Raw genomic sequence first — 19141 nt, forward strand, 5'->3', positions numbered from 1 at the left:
AAAACTGCAAGAGGGAGTATTTTTTTTAATTGTTATTATTTTTGTCTTTTTATATTGTAAACCACCCTGTTTGGACTTGTAGTTTTTGATATCTTCTTGGTGGTCAGTAGGATTGCATACCATTCTGAGTAGCACATTTCCTCTTGCTCAGTGACCAGGACCTTCACTTTCCCCTTGGACTTGATAATAACATCTTTCAAAACCTCCTATTGCCCACAAAGACCATTGTGGAAAATGCTGTGTCCGCCTCCCAGGGTTTCAGCCAGTGTTCTGCAGGCGACAATGCCCATTACCATTAATAATGCCACAAACTGGGAGGCATCCAATGTGGCATCTGCCATGACAGCCGCTGCCCTAGAAATCTTAAGGAGGCTCTTGCATATGTACTTGAGATGCTATTTGTGAGGCAGTATCAATTCAGGTGTAGTAAAGAATAAGGCTGTGCAGGATGTGTGGATGAAGTGGGGTGTGGACAGCCTGTCTCTCATCTGAACTCAGCCCTGCTATCTGCCCCAAGAGCAGATTGGGAGATAGAGGGGTCTCTCAAATAGCAGTCTGTGTGTCAGGCATTGATGGGGCCCTGCGCTTAACAGCTCTCCTAGGAGCTAAGAGATGTATGTGTGAAAAATTGCAATCTTTTCCCTTGAGCATAGTCAGAGGAAAGGAAGAGAGGGGGAGAATTTTGAAGAATTTTAAGATTTTATATACAAGCAATCCTTGTTTTGCATGGGGGTTCCATTCTGGACCCCCACACACATCAGTGAGGCATGTGTAAAATTGCTTTGCTCCCTTTCATGACTTCTTTATGAGGTTTGGGGGACCGTTTCCGGGTTGGTCACCGTGTGTGTGTGTGCATGCACGATTGTGCGTCATTTGGTGCACCTAAATTGGTCTTTGCCTGTAGTAAGAGGAGTGGAGGAAAGCATTTTCAAAAGGGTGGGAGAAAGCTGCTGATTCAGAAAAAGGAAGGCTAGGACACAGTGGAAGGGAGAGTATTCAGGAGTAGATGAAGGTAGAATTAAGCAAGAAGATTAGAATAACAAGTCTGAAGATGAAACGTATACAGGAGGCCACAAGCAACATGACTGGTTTGTCAGAAGGCAGGAACAAACTGGTTTGGGAGCCCAGCCTACTCTTGAAGCAGAGTGGGGAGCCCAGCCTTACCCTGCCTCATCCACTAGGTGGAGCCACAGCCTAATCCAATGACCAACACAGGCAATGGGAAATCACTGAGCTTACCCCATAAATACAGCTTTGTGTGTGTGCTTTTTTCTCTAAAAAAATGTTTAGCAGTACTCTCATTTCCCTACTCATATTGAAATACTGCCCTTCAATGAGGCCAAACTTAGATTCACAAAATGTTTAGGGGTATGTGTACCCGAGGTCCCCCAGAAAAAAAGCACTGTGCACGAATGCACACCCACTTTAAAAGATGCTTTTATTCAAGTGGGCATCCTAACATACTGTAGCAAAGGATTATAGAGGTACATAGAATATTTGCTTATGACTTTCAAAAGAACAAACTTACCTTATCACCCTTTGGTCCTTGGAAGCTTAAACCCATATGACCCTGAGGACACAAGGAAGAGGCATTTTATAACAAAATAAGTTAATCAAAGCTACTATATAAAAGTGCTCCCTCACATACATGTAAACACACTAGAATGCAGTGCAGGAGATGGGATTTGAATCAAAGACCTCAGATGGCAACAGAGTCTACAACCTGCCAAGGGAGATCGTTCCACTGTCAAACAGCTCTTACTGTCAAAAGGTTTTTCCTGATGCTTAGTCAGAATCTCCTTTCTTCTAACTTGAAGCCATTGGTTCAAGTCCTATGCTCCTTATTAAAGGGACCCCTGACCGTTACGTCCAGTCGTGGACGACTCTGGGGTTGCGGTGCTCATCTCGCTTTACTGGCCGAGGGAGCCGGCGTATAGCTTCTGGGTCATGTGGCCAGCATGACTAAGCCACTTCTGGCGAATCAGAGCAGTGCTCAGAAATGCCATTTACCTTCCCGCCGGAGCGGTACCTATTTATCTACTTGCATTTCATGTTTTCGAACTGCTAAGTTGGCAGGAGGGGACCGAACAATGGGCGCTCACCCCATCGCGGGGATTCAAACTGCCGACCTTCTGATCAGCAAGCCCATGGCTCAGTGATTTAACCCACAGCACCACCCGCGTCCCTACCCTCCTTTGTAAGTAAGCTAATTTGCCACTTTACATAACAAATTCACTTTTGGTTTACATCTGTGTCTGTGTAGAGCTTTTCCAGGTCTCATTGTCAAAATATACCTAGAACTGAGTGTCAGATTGCATGTGAGAATTGCAGGCTTGCATGCAAACTGCACACTTCGCAACAATGCATATTACTATGACACAGTGTTATTGTGCTAACTACAGTCACCATGGCAACCGTACACCAGCAGTTGATCTACAAGATACCACAAAAAACAGCCATTATTACTAAGCTTTCGATTTTATTATTATTTATTAGATTTCTTAGCCATTCTTCAACTCAAGGGCAGGTTACAGCAAGGTATAATTGGAATGTTAAAATGAGTTAACACAATTTTTACAATTAAAAAATAGAGTGAGTCCTAAAAATATATAGCTATATTTAAGGCCATGGGTAAGAGGTGCATCTTCAACATATTATGAACACTATACAACACATTAAGAAGTTATTCCCATATTATTTGTAAAGTGATTATTTCTAGAAGTGAATAACATGGAAATGACCACTGAACTTGCACTATTTTCCACTACAGTTCTGGCTCTTACATCCTGCGAAAGCTCAAATATAATGCAGAAATGAACAGTTAGGAGAAAGTCATGAAAACAGAATAAATTCTCATGTGATTGCAGCTGTTGTCTCTGCAGCCGTACATAATTAGACTGGACTTGTAAGCCCTGCCTCCAGAGAGGAGCTGGCTGATATTTACAAACCCTTTGCCTTATTTTGCAGACTTTGGCCCCTGTAAGACAAGGGGAGAGCAGTAGATGCCTCCTCTGAATCAGAGAAGGGTGATATGGCTGTGTCATCCAGCCAGGAAGGTCGTGAAGAAGGTCATAGAAGTTATTCCCTTAAGTACAGCGATGAAGCAGCCTCCTCCTCTGAGCTCTTTGGTGCACAGGGAACAGTCACCAGCCATACATCATGACAATACATGGTATGTGCATTTTTACAATCAGCAAATTTGCTTTTGAAATTTCCCTCTCATAAACCTTTAAAATGCCAAGAGTACTTAGTTGTTATATTTTTGATTCTCAAGATCTGACTGCATTCCTACACAGTACTCAAGCAGAAACTTGAAGAAACTTTTAGACACATGTCTGCCTTTGAAAACAAAGGCAAACTTCAGTTGTTCAAGTAATGCTATTTTAGAAACTCAAGGAAATGAGAAACTCAATGATTTGTTACTCCCACCCTCTGGACATATAGATCAGCATACAAACGCACACACACTTACTGAAGGAAATCAACTCCCCCAAAGCACCATTGACTGTGAATGGTCTTACCTTCTCACCTGGGGGGCCTGGTGGCCCTGGAGAACCCTGAAAAAGATTGTTTTATTAATACTGATTTGCTTGTTTCAGCCTTGTCAATTCTTTAACAAGGATAATTTTATAAATGGAATCTTTATTTAAATACTGTTTCTATCAGTGAATTAAGTCATTGAATTGTTTTATCTTGAAAACAGCTTTCAAGGAGCAGAAGTGACTAAGTCAATTCTGTACTAGAAACACATTGCTTAGATTAATCCTTAAGTCAAAGCCCACAGAAGAACCGGCCCTCTCTAAGTAGAGGATAAATTTACACCCTACTTCCTGTTCCCAGTGGCTTTTGGCTGAACCATCAAACTCAGGAGGTGGCTCACCATGTCTATAACAGTAGTTTTTATATTTATGGTACCCACAGGTTGCTTCAAAAAAATCACAAAGTGAGTGTAGAACTAGCTCTTGAACAAAGGAGAAAAGAGCAGCTCTATACTGTATGTAGTCAGGCCAAATTGAAAGGCATCCTGTCTTACATCCTTCTGATTGCCACTCATTCTAATTATTGATTTAGGTAAAGTAGAACCCTTTGGGTGAAGTTGTGGTGTATCAGCCAGAAGTGCTATCACTGGCATGTTCAATGCACTGCACTACAAATATCTGCCTCAGTTCAGGCATTCAATACGCATGCCTAACACATGGAGGCAGGGGAGAGGGGGGCTCTGCCCCTGTCTCCATACATTCTGTGCAAGATGCAAAAGGGCACTGGTCCCTCTCCATGTGTTCAGGATATGCATATACTGCACACCTGAATAGTCTATAGAAATATGTATGGATAAGTAAGTTAAACCTAGGTTTCTTTGAAGTTAAACAACTTAGTCTTAACTTGTCCCAGTGATTTCAATGGAACTTAAATTCAACTATCTCAGGCTGCAACCAACCCCCAGACTCTTGAAGTACACAAAGTTTTCCCTGTGAGGAAAACTTCTTGAAAAACACAGTAAATAAAAATATTTTATTCAGGGTGGATAGAGTTAATATTTAAAGTTGTAATCTTGCCTGTCAATTATTTTTTCACTAGTATTATGCTACCTGTGTGCAAGGTGCTTTGCAATACACAATCATCTGATGGCCACTCACTGCAGGGCTGATGTTTGAGGTCCCTTGGACTCCACCCTTGATTCTTGCCACCCTTGATCCTTGTGGGGAATTCCCCATGGCCTGGGGATCTAGGGATGGATTCCCACCCAAATGCCCATTAAAATGGCCCAGTCGGTGCCCTTATCACCAGAGCAACAATCCATAAAAGGGCCATTCGTGCGGTGGAACTTTGCAGCACAGTAGGCCCCAGAAGCAAAAACCCTCCTGCCCCTCCTTCTCCTTAGGATGCTTTTAACTCAGCTTAATCCTTATCACATTGCTAATATTATTTTCCTTTTCAGATCCAGCATTAACGTTGCTTTTCTTCCTGTTAAATGTTTGGAAAAAGTCAGAAGTCCAAGGCAGTATAAGTTCCTCAACTACGTTTACTTAACGTTGTCAGTGACAACAGCTCACTTGTAGGAGAAAAAAAACCAAACTCATAGGGCTACACAATAATAAAAGCCCCAGCATGAACTGACCATTGACAGTTGAAAGTGCATGCGCTTACTTGCCATTAGAACGTTCATCTACCAACGCTTATACGATTGGTTAGAACGTGCCTTGTAACATAAAATGTGTTAAAACCAATACATAACACTTCCCTAGGTCATTTCCCAGCTTAACAATTTGTTTTCTCCTACTTCCTGACTTTGCTAGGTGTTATGTACTGAAGTTCTCTCCCTGGGCCAGCAGGGGGATACTGTAGATAGTTTTCACTCAGGTCCACATATGCAAATAAGGGATCGAAAGTAACGTTCAGTGACTGGATATTTACAGGAAATGGTTACTGTTGCGTTCTAGTGGAGCTCTATATAATCAGGCTGGCTGAACCCTTCAGTTCAGTTCAGTTCTGGCCTGTGAATAAACAAGAGCTGTTTGAAGATCCGCTGTGTCGTCTGATATGTTCACCCGCAACTTAACACTATGGTTGCTAATGGTTGCTTGCAGATGTAGATGATTTGTGGACAAATTGGCCAGTCTGGAGCTTTTGCCTCCCCCATAGCAAAACATCACAACTTTGTGGGGTAAGGCATTAGTTGGAATCCTAGTCTTTGAGTGTCGGGTGAAGTGATGCATCAACCAGTATGGAATCAGCAGTATTTCCAGGATGCCCCTATCCAGAAGCTAACATGGGGCAGATGGGTCATAGGGCTTCCAGTGGCAGCCTTAGGACAGCCACCTCAGTTGATTGACATCTTGGGGAGGCCATAATTCTTGGCATGACCCTGAAGTGGTTGCAGCCTTCCGCTGGGAGGCTGGAATGGATATACATCCAATGCGAGGTGAGCCAAAGTTCCACCTACACCTATAATCAATAAATTTGTGGCCATTTTAATTCCAGATTGTTGTCTACCTATGTTTGTGCCTCAGGTTTGTGTCTACCTATGTTTGTTTGTCACTTCACCTCAGAATTAGAGCGGGGTGAGGTTCTGCGACTGGGACCGCAATGAGGTAAAGCAGGGATGGAATCCACCTTGTGCTGAAGGCTAATCTAAGAAGAGAGCTCAGATCCGAGGCAAGAAAAGATATTACCGTATTTTTCGCTCTATAAGATGCACCAGACCACAAGACGCACCTAGTTTTTGGAGGAGGAAAACAACAACAAAAAATATTCTGAATCTCAGAAGCCAGAACAGCAAGAGGGATCGCTGTGCAGTGAAAGCAGCAATCCCTCTTGCTGTTCTGGCTTCTGTGATAGCCGCACAGCCTGCATTCGCTCCATAAGATGCCCACACATTTCCCCTTACTTTTCAGGAGGGAAAAAGTGAGTCTTATAGAACAAAAAATACGGTAATTAAGCCTCTCTGGGAGTTGAATAGAATAAAATTAACTGAATGAAATAAATTGGCTATTTACAAAGTCACATGCCACCTTTCTCCCTGATGAAAAGGGGAATGATTCTATCTGGGAATGAACAACCATGGTTCTGAAATACGTTAAAAGGACAGGAACACTCAGCAGAATTCCTAAATTTGTATAATCTTTTATCCCCCTCCCTCTATTTTGGGTGTAAGAAAGGAAGGAGAAGCCTGGCTGTGGAAGTAGACATCTGCCTTTAGTATGTCAGATCTCATTCCAAATTTGCATTCAGTTAAGTAGCTCTTTCAGATATATTGTGTTAGCAATTCTAATACAGTGGTACCTCGGGTTACATACGCTTCAGGTTACAGACTCCGCTAACCCAGAAATAGTGCTTCAGGTTAAGAACTTTGCTTCAGGATGAGAACAGAAATCCTGCTGTGGCAGTGAGGTGGCAGCGGAAGACCCCATTAGCTAAAGTGGTGCTTCAGGTTAATAACAGTTTCAGGTTAAGTACGGACCTTGGGAACGAATTAAGGACTTAACCTGAGGTACCACTGTACCATCATTATACTTTTCACCTACCCCCAAAAAAACAATCCTACATGGCCAAGATATTTAAATTCCTTCTAGAGGTTATCCATTCCAAAAAAAAGCATGCTGATTGCTTTCTTTTGCACATGTTTCATTATTAATTGATCTTTCCTAAACATTAATGTGCAAAACTAGGTGCAGGGAATTCCACAGGATCTTCTAATCCTTTAAGCTTTCTTCCAGATTCTCACATCACATGTCTAACTGCAGGATGTACAAAAATATTTTTTTAATTATTATTATACCCCACATTTCTTCCCTTACGGGGTTCAAGGTGACATGCACAGACACCTATGGTGGTCTCCCACTCAAGCACAGACCTTATCCTGACTAATTTTTAATTGGTGTTCTTATTGAAAATTTATTTTTTTTATTTTGCAGAGCAGTAAGTAAACATGTGTTTTTCACTTCTGCAATATCTTTCTTGAGCTAACCAACTTTTAGTTCTAACCCTCTAGCCATGTTGTCTCCTTTCTCTTCCTTTCTCCTACTTTTGCATATCTGTTATACATGTTATATATTATGTTTGAGTTATAAACAGCAGTACATGGAATCATAGAGTTGGAACGTATCCCAAGGGTAATCTAGTCCAGCCCCTCCAAATGCAGGAATCTCAACTCAGGAATCTATAGAAGATGGCTTTAAAATTTCCAAGGATAGAGAGTGCGCCACTTCTCGAGGAACTACAGTGGTGCCTCGCAAGACGAAAAGAATCCGTTCCGCGATTCTCTTCGTCTAGCGGTTTCTTCGTCTTGCGAAGCAAGCCCATTGACAGCTAAGCGGATTAGCGCTACAGCGGTCTAGCGGCTTCTAGCGATCAGCTGTTAAGCAGCTTATCAGCGGATCAGCTGTTAAGCGGCTTAGAGGCTTAGGAAAAGGGGGGGAGCGGAAAAAACCCGCGGGGACTCGCAAGCTTTTTTCGTCTTGCGAAGCAACCCCATAGGGAAATTCGTTTTGCAAAGCGCCTCCAAAACGGAAAACCCTTTCGTCTAGCGGGTTTTCCGTCTTGCGAGGCGTTCGTTTTGCGGGGCACCACTGTATCAGAAGTAAAGAATGAAGGCAGTGGCCTTATGTTTGCCCAAAACATCTACAAATAAAGAACTATAAGCTGACACTTACAGGTTTTCCAGAAGGTCCAGGTGGTCCAACAGGGCCCGCAATACCTGGTGAACCAGGTGTTCCCTGTATATGACAAAAACCATTAAACACAGTATCTTTCCCATTTATCTGTCATTCTGTTGTCTTGTAAAGGTAAAGGGTAAAAGGACGCCTGACCATTAGGTCCAGTCGTGGCCGACTCTGGGGTTGCGGTGCTCATCTCGCTTTATTGGCCGAGGGAGCCAGCGTACAGCTTCGGGTCATGTGGCCAGCATGACTAAGCTGCTTTTAGCGAACCAGAGCAGCGCACGGAAACACCGTTTACCTTCCCGCCGGAGCGGTAACTATTTATCTACTTGCACTTTGACGTGCTTTCAAACTGCTAGGTTGGCAGGAGCTGGAACTGAGCAATGGGAGCTCACCCCGTCGCAGGGATTGAAACCGCCTTCTGATCGGCAAGTCCTAGGCACTGTGGTTTAACCCACAGCGCCACCTGCATCCCTTCTGTTGTCTTGTACCCTAGTACGATTCAGGGCAAACGACAGAGGTAACAACTTTATTTGCATTGAAAAGCAGCTGAGGTGATTTGGAGTGTGGCTATGGTTCTCAAGGAGGGTTTATTTATCCTTTCCTCCAGCATTGTTTCCCTGGCTTAACACCCCACCCCCACCCCCAATTATGGGGACAGGAGGTGGGAAGAAGTCTATATTGTAGCTACATTTTCCAGTTTGCAGCTGGCAGAAGCATCAGGGATAATTTCCATCAGGGAAGCAGTTGGCAGAAGACTGCCACTACCAGAACTATGGCATGAATCTAAGTTTATTGGGTCGTATCCAACTAAGTTATTTATACTTGGAGCAAACACATTGAAATCAATGGACTCAAATCAGTCAGAACTAGCTTTAGCCCTGTCAGGTTATTTCAGGGGAGCAGCAAGGGCAAAAGGGTTGTAAAACCAAGGAACAGCTTTCTTATAAAAGAACAGTCTAGAACCTCAGCATGACTTAGTTGGACACAATGCCACCTGTAGCTGAAGCAACGGTATAAGTTAATTCTATATCACAAGTCCATTGATTTCAATAGGTCAACTCTGAATCTTGATTTCAATGAGCCAACCCATTTATTACATTTCTGCTCCTTCCTTCCTTCGGAGCTTACGAAACATAAGCAAAATCTACAAATGAAAACACTGTGTAAAATAATACCAGAATAATAATTAAAACACAGAATTCTCAGTGCTGCAAACAATAAATTACAGGCATCCACCCCTCACCATGGCTGTTTTAAGGACAAAAACAATGTCATGAGGTGTGTGGTCAGATCACCCATGTCATGTTTTAAGACACTGAATCTAGGACAGAACTGCACATCGGAGATAGGAACAGACTTTGATGTCAATGGCTCACAGATATTTCATGGATCAATATAAATTTCTTATGAATACATAAGAAAATGAGAAAGGGGCCCTGCCCTACACAGCTTGGATCCAGGCAACTAACCGACTGCCTACTCCAACATAAGTCTGTCGCCTCAGGAGGTTTTCTATCAGGCTGCCCTGCCATCTGAGGTGAGAAATGGGGAGGAGAAGGACCTTCTAAGTTGTGGCATCCAGTGCTTTTTTTCTGGGGGGATGCTGCAGAAGAAGAAGAAGAAGAAGAAGAAGAAGAAGAAGAAGAGGAGTTTGGATTTGATATCCCGCCTTTCACTCCCTTTATGAAGTCTCAAAGCGGCTAACATTCTCCTTTCCCTTCCTCCCCCACAACAAACACTCTGTGAGGTGAGCTGAGAGACTTCAAAGAAGTGACTAGCCCAAGGTCACCCAGCAGCTGCATGTGGAGGAGCGGAGATGCGAACCCGGTTCCCCAGATTACGAGACTACCGCTCTTAACCACTACACCACACTGGCTCCAGTACGCAGTACGCACATCCCTAAACATTTTGTGGATCTATGTTTGGCCTCATTGAGGGCCAGTATTTCAATACGAGTAGGAAAATGAGAGTACCCCTAACCATTTTTTTTTTAAAGAAAAAAGCATTGGTGGGATCCCACATGTTCTCTCGTTAGGGAGGCTCATCTGGCACACATAGAGTGACTCAGGTCCAGCCCAAGTCATTTTGGTACCTGAGGCAGACCCCCAAATGGCACCTCTCGCCCTACCAGTGAATGGGGGTGGGGAGGCAAGATCTACATTAGGAACAAGGGGGGAAGAAATATAGACATTGGGTGGGATCTACTGCCCCAGGGGACCCTGCCGCCTGAAGCAGCTGACTCACTTTACCTCATGGGTTGACTGGCTCTGCCGGTTAATATACACCTGCTCTGCCTTGGAATATGGGTCCCTAGTTCTAAGTAAGTGGAAGCTGCACCCTTCTCTTTCTCCCCAAACACCCATTGCAAAACACAATAAGCACGAGAAAGGCTCCCTCACTTCAGTACGTTTCCCTCCTTTGGACATCTGCAGATGAGCACAGCATCTGGGTGCTTTGCAACAAAATACCTTTTCCTGCGGGGTGGGGGGAAAGATGCAGAATAGAGGAGAAGGGAGAACAGCACAGACCCTGCAAATATTCTAAAGGAGAAACTAGGACAGCCTCAAGGAAGCAATGACGAGCCATCACCTCCTGCAGAGGGAAGCAGCCCTCCTACCTCCCACAGTGCAAATATTCTAAAGGAGAAACTAGGACAGCCTCAAGGAAGCAATGACGAGCCATCACCTCCTGCAGAGGGAAGCAGCCCTCCTACCTCCCACAGTGCTAACTGTCCCAAGACACAACTTCCCTTCCCCTGGGACCCAGGCAAAGACCAACACAGAAACTCCCACAAAATTGCCCCTCTTCCTGCCTGGGAAGAAGGGGTGAGTGAAGACTGACACCAGGAACAAAGCGTGAACAAAGACCTGCATCAGAATCTGCTGTCTGGTGGATGCTGAGTCTGCCTCCTGGATGGGCCAACCCTGCCACGGCCCACAAGGGATTCCATGTGGCTTTTTACACAGAGTGCACACATATGCACTGAAACTGCTTCTCCAAACTTCTGCAATATAGGCTTCCCTTTTAACCCTCCCTCCACCTCAGCCATCAAAATGAAGGTAAATTTTATTGGGTTTATAATGAGCCTTACCGGTAATCCAGGGTGACCAGGAAAGCCTTTTTCACCTTTTAGTACACCGTCAGGTATCAGTCCAATAACTTCTCCTGGGTCTCCCTACATGACATGAATTAGAAAAAGAGATTCTATAGCTCTGCATGGATACTGTAAGTGCTGGTCACCTCCTTTACTTGCTAGTAAATAAATGACAGGTCATGTCTCTTCAATTTTGTATCAAATAATACAGGACTGTACAGTTGACTCACACCTTGTGTGCTTGGCAGCCCATCAACTGACATAACACAACTTGAATGCATGCAAGGTGAGGAGCTTACATGCTCTAGCTGTCTGCCTTGCTTACTGGGCTCTGGGAAGGGCCATCCAAGATCTCACATGATGTCGTTAAAACTGGGAATATCTTTCTCTCTCCATGACTCACAAAAAGGACTATATGGGAATCTAAAGCATACAGTCATTTTAACTCATTATTTGTACTTGTATAAAAATGTTATATCACCACTATCTATTTAATTCCTTTCAAAAAAGAATGTGATCTATGCCTCATAACTATGTTTGTTTTTTAAAAAATTGGTAGGTCTAAACATTTACTTAACTTTGGATAACTGCCCGTGTACTGCTGAAATTCTCTGAATTCTAAACTGGCCAGCTATGTGGAGAAGGAGGAGGTTCCCCAATTGCTACAGACACTGCAAAATGTTTTAAATGCTTTGGGGGTATGTGGGGTGTTAGGGGAGGGGTAATACCTCTGGTGGAGTAGACACCATGTTCCTTCTGGTGTACCTTGTCCACCTTTGGTTCCCATTCTGCACTCAGCTCTCACCTGTGGCTCCTAGAAGCTGACAGTATGAGACAGCAGCCACACCCCAGAAACGGCTTTGATTGGCCAGCTAAACCAGGTAAGGGTAGTTGATGGGTCTCAAACCCTTAGTGAATTAGGGACTTCCCCTGCATGCAAATACAGGCTCCAGTGGATTGAGAAGGAGAGACCAATAGTGGGTCCAATGGTCAAAAATGTGGTTTCTGCATGTGCTGTAGAGGGAAGTGAGGGGCAGATGGGGCTCATCCACCTGGGAAGGGAGCCCATCTAGGAGAAGACAGACTCTGGCCCTAAACCTCTGCTGCCTTGCGGGATATCTTTGGATTAGTAAACCCTACACAAATCTGGAATGGAGTCCCTAAGGCAGTTGGATGGTGCCATGGGCTTAGCCAGGATTTTGGGGAGGGGGGGAGAACAAACGTGATTGGTCAGTTAAGTATTTCTATTGGTTTACTTGTTCTAGGGGGGCAGCTGCCCTCCCTGCCCTCCCTTGGCTATGCCCGCGGATGGCACCTTGTATGCCTCCTTCTGACAACCAAGCTGGTGCCAAATGTATTGCTCTGGTTTCTGTTGGATTACCTCAGTGAGGCCAAGGAGGGGTTCTTGTTGTCTGGGCAGCCCAGGACCTCCAGACACCCTGTCCAGGCTTCTTCCCCAGGGAGGTCACTTTGGGGCTACTAATACAGTGGTACCTCGGGTTATATACGCTTCAGGTTACATATGGTTCAGGTTACAGACTCCGCTAACCACTGGTACCACTGGTACCTTGGGTTAAGTACTTAATTCGTTCCGGAGGTCTGTACTTAACCTGAAACTGTTCTTAATCTGAAGCACCACTTTAGCTAATGGGGCCTCCTGCTGCCCCCGCACCGCCGGAGCACGATTTCTGTTCTCATCCTGAAGCAAAGTTTCTGTTCTCATCCTGAAGCAAAGTCTCATCCTGAAGCACTATTTCTGGGTTAGCGGAGTCTGTAACCTGAAGCGTATGTAACCTGAAGCATATGTAACCCGAGGTACCACTATACAGCAGTTTGACTTCACCCCCATAGGCGCACTCCATTGTCTCTTGAGACAGACAGATGCCAACATCACATGCTTTACTTCAGAAAACTTGTGTGTGTCTTGCATAGCTGTCAATGTTTACCGGTTTTTAAGGGAAATTCCCTTATCCTGAATAGGATTCCGCGCAAAAAAGGGAAAAGTTGACAGCCATGGTGTCTTGGATCTTACTTATACAACTTCATGATTATGCTCATAAAGCTCTCTGCTTAATTCCTCCTTCAGAGCCATGGAGCACTTTATGCAGCTGTTCATGTCCATGTACCCATCATATTGTCATAGATATGTTGTTGGACTCGTTTCCATCTGCCCCAGACTGTGTTGCTAATGGACATGGCTGATGGGAGCTTAAGCCTAGAGGGCACCACGTTGGCTATCCTGGACAGACACTGAGGTTTCACTGGTGTGAGACATCAGAATGAAAGAGGGACACGTATCTCTAAACAAAGAGATCCCTTTAAACTTTTAGACTTGCTTCAGAGAAGCAAACACTTGTATACTCAGGCTGCTGCATGCAGTGGCTCTCAGCTTCTTTTTTAAAAAGTGCAAAGTCACCACCATGACTAATTCTTCTTTATTGAGTGGAGTGATCCACAATATATAACAATTGTCTTTGTGGTCATTAGCTATCTCCTAAATTAGAATTACTCATTTTACTGTCACAGTACAGCTTTATTAGGAACAACTAAGTTGACACAATCTATTTATCAAGTGTTTGAATTCTCTAAAACTCGTCTTCAGGCTGGGCATTAAGCAAATCCAAGGTGCAGCAGCCAAAGAGAGGAGAGAAAGTCTGTTGCAAGAAGCAGGGGGTGTTATGAAGTCTTCATTATATTAAACTGTGACAAGTGCAAAACAAAATTTCAGTTGCACCAAGGGCTACTGGGATAAAGAAGTCAGAAAAAACATAATCTATTGCATTAGAAAGTCCAGATTGTGAATATTTTTCCAAATGGGTTGATCTGCTGCTTTTTTCATGCTTCTTTGGGCCAAAACACACATTGCAATATTCACATTTGTCTTTAAAAATAAAACAAAATGGGCTATTTTATTTTGAATGAAAACTAGGCTAGGCCCCAACCTAAAACATGCTTCCAATCTGAACTGAAACCCCACACCAGTTTCCTGCCTATCACTAATATTCTTTTTGTATTGTTTTGCACACAAATCAGCTCCCCGCTTGCTGTAGACCTCCAAAGGTGCTGTTTGCAGTAAATAGCAGCAAAATAAAAGTTATAGCTTAAGCAGATGACCTGACTGCTGCAGCTTCTGGCTGTTTCTAATGCTGAGCACAGCTACTTTCACCTGCTGGATTTTTTCTGTACTGAAGTTATTTGCATATTTTGTTATTGTAAACAAAACAAATAATGTTTTTAATTGTCAGATATACCTTTATTCCTGGAGGTCCTGGAGGCCCCTAGAAAAGAAATATTATATTTTCTGAGAAATTAAGAAATCAAGAAGACATTTTAAGCATTATTTTTAATGTGTATATTTGAAATCAGATTAAAAGACTGAATTCTCAAGCTATACATTTTCTTACCTGTTTTTTCTTTTATAATGCTTACCCTTGTGCTTTTTGTTTTATTTATTTATTTTTTAAATGCTTACTAGATTTCCGGGTAATCCAGGTAAACCTTGGGGACCAAGAGGACCTCTTTCACCCTAATGGGACAGAGAAAGTGACACCACTTCTTATCTGAATAAAACCTGTTTGAACAATATTTCAAGAAAATGTTTGTTTCAGCTGTTTCACCTTTGTTCCATTGCATCCTGGGATACCAGAAGGCCCTGGGGGGCCGTCTCCTCCAGGGATGCCCTGAGATTAGGAAAGAGGAGAGGGAAGATACACAAAAACTGCTAGATTAATTTTTGGTGTACATCACTGCTGAAATATTGATAGTTGCAAATTAAGTATCATACATACAGGAAGGCCAGGATTTCCTGGGTAGCCAGCTGGACCTGGTGCACCCTGGAATTAATAAAATTATAATAAAGGTAATTAATCACTTTATGAAAATGTACTCTGTATAGACTTGGGGCTATGTCAGGTGAATAGTTATAACAAAAAGAAAATTCAGTAGACATTTCTCTTAAAGATGCATGGGAGATGCCTCAGTTCTCAAAAATATGTCAAATTGATTAACTGGTTAGAACATAAAGAAGAAGAAAAATATTTTGAGTAGCTGGGTTATGGATAGGCACAGATTGTCACAGCACAACTGTTCTTCATGGGAGTATCACCAATATTACTCACATGTGGGCTTTGTTAGGATACAAAATGCTGTGATATATGTAAATGACAGATAAGAGGCTGGCTGGATCCTAAGTTTCTATGAACGGAATTCTGCTCACAGGATATTCTTATTTGTGGAAGTGGGGAGGGGTTGGCTTTCATTGATCCTCCTTTCTACTGCAGCCTTAAAATCTGTTCTAGGGGATTGGAGATGCCTCTAGAAAAGTGCAGAAGTTTGTGGCAGCAGGGAATCAACAAAAAAAATCACCATCCATTGGTAGGAGCCTCAGTGGATCAATTTCTTCACTGAATGAAAGTAGCCCTTTTGCTTGTGGAAGAACAATTTGGAAATGGGACTGGAATATATGGAACTCAGTGTGAATATACAATGAGTAAGTAACTATGAATTGCTGTTTTAATATTTTCTTTTTTATCTTATTTTTTCTTGCTGTATTTTTCTGATTTTCTTTTTTTGTAATGGTGAAACTCTGAATAAATATTATTTTTTAAAAAAGATAAACAATAGGAGAACCTCTTTTAGACTTTTTGTGTGGAAGGGAAAATGAATGAACTTCAGGTGTCTGGATTTGAAAACTAGGAAAATATCACCTAGCAGGAGGAACAGCTAGATATCATCCTGGAGTGAATAATTTGGAAAAATGTAAATGTGGGTGGCTGTTTCACTGTCATTCTCAGATCAAAGCCTCATTGACGGCTCTGAGTAGACTAGGCAGCATGAAAATAGACTGGTCAAATTTTAGACTTGAGTCACTTGAGGCAAGATCTGCCCTTTTCTATACTCAGAAGTGTCATGTACATGCTGAAAATAAAATGTTTAATACTGACAAACCACTACAGTGCATGCTCAGGTTGCAAACATGATCCGTGCGAGAAGCACGTTCGCAATCCACAGCGCCGCATCTGTGCACGTGCGGGTCGCAATTCGGCACTTCTGTGCATGCGTCGAGACCCGGAAGTAACCCGTTTTGGTACTTCCAGGTTTGGTGTGGTGCGCAACCCGAAATTGTGCAACCCGAAGCATCTGTAACCTGAGATATGACGGTATTTAAACAGGTCAAAACAATTTCAAGCATACTCACTCTTGTTCCTTTTGTTCCTGGTAATCCCGGTTCTCCAATATCACCCTATTTTAAAAGATGGGGAAAGAAGGTGTTTTTCACTTCAGCATAGTCTGAAGAAAAACTATTCAGGTTAATTATTTAGCTACAAAATGAATCTTACCTTCATTCCTGGGGGGCCGGGGGGACCTTCAGGTCCTTGTATTCCAGGAAATCCAACCAAACCTTGTAAACCTTGCAAACCTCTTTCACCCTGCGAAAAGCAATAATATAGCCTATTTAGCAAAATGAAACCTAAAAAAAATATTGGCAGGAGTTGGCGTTTTCCTCTTATTCATTTATTTGCATTCATATCCCACCTTTTCTCCAAAGTGGTGTACATGGTTCTGCCCCTCTTCATTTAATCTCCACAACAACCCTGTGAGGTAGGTTAGGCTGACAAGCAGTGACTGGCCCAAGGTTACCCAGGGAGCTTCATGGCTGAGTGGGGATTTGAATGCTAGTCTCCTAGGTCCAAGTCCAACACTCTACCACTCTACCTCCCTGGCTATTATGCAAATAGTAGATGGGAAGCAGTTTCCATTGAGAGGAAGAAAGGGTTAACATTCTGAGGATTAAAGTCCTAGCCACCCAGTGGCTATGTGCATATGTAAAAAGTTTTATGCTGCTGAAAATTATACTATTATCACTGCATCCCATACACTTGGGATCTCTCCATGCAGCTGGAAATGGATTCCTAAAACAGAAAGTTGTTTGATTTGATGATGCTGCATTACTGACACACAAACCACTATTAGAACTGAGCCCTTGGGTGGGTGCGGGGAGATAATGTCTTTAATATCAGATGTGCAAAGTAATCATTGCAGAGAATTAACTGAATATGAAACAGTGGCTAGCAACTTAGAACCAATTATATTTTCTAAAAACTACAGGGAATTGGATCCCGGGATCTTTCTTCTCTTCCACAAACAGAGGGGGCAGGGAGACAAGCTCCACTTTCCCTTTACAACTCAGCACCACATCCAAAGATGGCCCTGTGGGTCCATTCCAACTCTTACAATTCTATGATTCTTTCCCACACTGTTGTTGTTGTTGTTGTTGTTGTCCCCTCAATCCTTCAAAGCAGATTGTTCAGATGTGCAGGGTTCTGTAAGGGGAATGCAGAAATTGCCTCCCTCCACTTCCAGAATGGAAGCATCTACTTACGGATGGTCCATGACATGTCTGCATTAAATATTGGTTTTTAACTGCATTTTTATTTTTTTAAAATTTCATATTGTATTTTACAGTATTGACAACTCCCAATTTAGGTGAAGCCAAACAATGTGCAATTGCACACAGTGCTGAACTCAGAAGTAGCCCCAAAATGTCACATAAAAGCAGAATGGGGCAGAATGGGCTTACATGTGCTCCATCAATGTATATGGGGGTTCAGAATGGAATCTCCATGCAAAATGAAGATTGCCTGTATTAAAATTTGAATATTATGGAATACAGATTGTAGTACAATAAAAGAAATAAAATAAGCAATAAAACTACAATTTTAAAAACTTCCAGCTTCAAACATAGTGTACTGCAATTGATGCAACAGTGTGGGAAACAAGCAAGACAAATTGAAGCTCTTAATACAGGATGGGAAATATGACCTAGTAGGCATTAATGAAACCTGGTGGCATGAGACTCATGATGGGGTGTAGAAACTCTTTAAAAGGACAAGACCCAAGGTGGGGGGGGGGGCGGGGCGGGCGGATAGCATTATATGTAAAGGATGTGCATACTTGTGAAGACATCCATGACCTGGAGCATGGAAGGCAGATTGAGAATGTATGAGTAAATATTGCAGGAGAGGGAAACAACAGTGGCCTTACTGTGGGTGTCTGCTCCAAGCCAGACTGAGGAGTTAGATGGAAGCTTTCCTACAGCATATTACTAAACATTCAAAAATGGAAATGGGAGACTTCAACTTCCCCTATATCTGTTGGAACTCAAACTCTGCCAAGAATGTAAGGTCCAACAAATTCCTCCATTGCCTCGCTGACAATTTCCCACAAGGTGGAAGAAGCAACAAGGGGATCATCTACTTTGGACCTGGTCCTTGCCCTTAACAAGAAAAAAAAATTAAGTACTCTGGGTACTTACTTTTTGCCCTTTTACTCCACTACAGTCACATTTTCCACAGCCAGAACAAGCCTGTGGGTTAAAAAGAGAAAAATAATTAATTCTAGAATTCAAAATAAGCTGCAACATATGGTAAAGAGCTGTCTAGAGGAAATAATTACATGTAATAAGAATAAAATTGGTAACCCAAAGTATGAAACATGAAGTAGTTTACTCCATTAGAAATATCTGTAGAACTATGGAACTGGTATTAGGACACGGTTTGCCAACGCAATGCCTGAGGGCATCAGTGCAGAGCTGTCTTTCCCATAGGGCTTAGTGGTGCATTGCGCCAGGGCGCCGGCCTCTCAGGGGCGCCCCAGCAAGTGGGGAGCTGTGCAGCTTTGCCAGTGGCCTCCCCTTTCCCTTAACGCCCGCCAGCTGCGCCTCGCCAACCATAAGGCTGGCAGGTGTGCAGCTTCCCTCTCAAGCCTCTGTGGGGATCGCTCCCCCCCCCCCCCCGAGGCGGCTTGAGAGGGAAGCTGCGCTCTCCTCCCGAGGAGGCTTAGGAGGGGCACAATTTCACTCCCAAGCCTCTGCAGGGATCGCTCT

The 19141-nt window shown here is 43.2% G+C and overlaps 1 protein-coding gene across 2 annotated transcripts in view; it reads right to left on the minus strand.

The window, feature by feature from the left end:
* Positions 1 to 19141, minus strand: part of COL4A1 (collagen type IV alpha 1 chain) — a 187056-nt gene that overhangs the window by 139893 nt on the left and 28022 nt on the right. For both annotated transcript variants that reach the window (XM_083729818.1, XM_083729817.1), the window contains exons 2-12: positions 18572 to 18622; positions 16596 to 16685; positions 16454 to 16498; positions 15045 to 15089; positions 14874 to 14936; positions 14729 to 14782; positions 14508 to 14534; positions 11254 to 11337; positions 8154 to 8216; positions 3522 to 3557; positions 1529 to 1570 (exon numbers count right to left, since the gene is read on the minus strand). In XM_083729818.1, the coding sequence (XP_083585944.1) occupies positions 1529 to 1570; positions 3522 to 3557; positions 8154 to 8216; positions 11254 to 11337; positions 14508 to 14534; positions 14729 to 14782; positions 14874 to 14936; positions 15045 to 15089; positions 16454 to 16498; positions 16596 to 16685; positions 18572 to 18622 (600 nt within the window). The remainder of the gene's footprint in view (positions 1 to 1528; positions 1571 to 3521; positions 3558 to 8153; positions 8217 to 11253; positions 11338 to 14507; positions 14535 to 14728; positions 14783 to 14873; positions 14937 to 15044; positions 15090 to 16453; positions 16499 to 16595; positions 16686 to 18571; positions 18623 to 19141) is intronic.

This window comes from Podarcis gaigeae (genome assembly GCF_964106915.1).
Source record: "Podarcis gaigeae genome assembly, chromosome: 3".
In the NCBI taxonomy this organism is placed as follows: Eukaryota; Metazoa; Chordata; class Lepidosauria; order Squamata; family Lacertidae; genus Podarcis; species Podarcis gaigeae.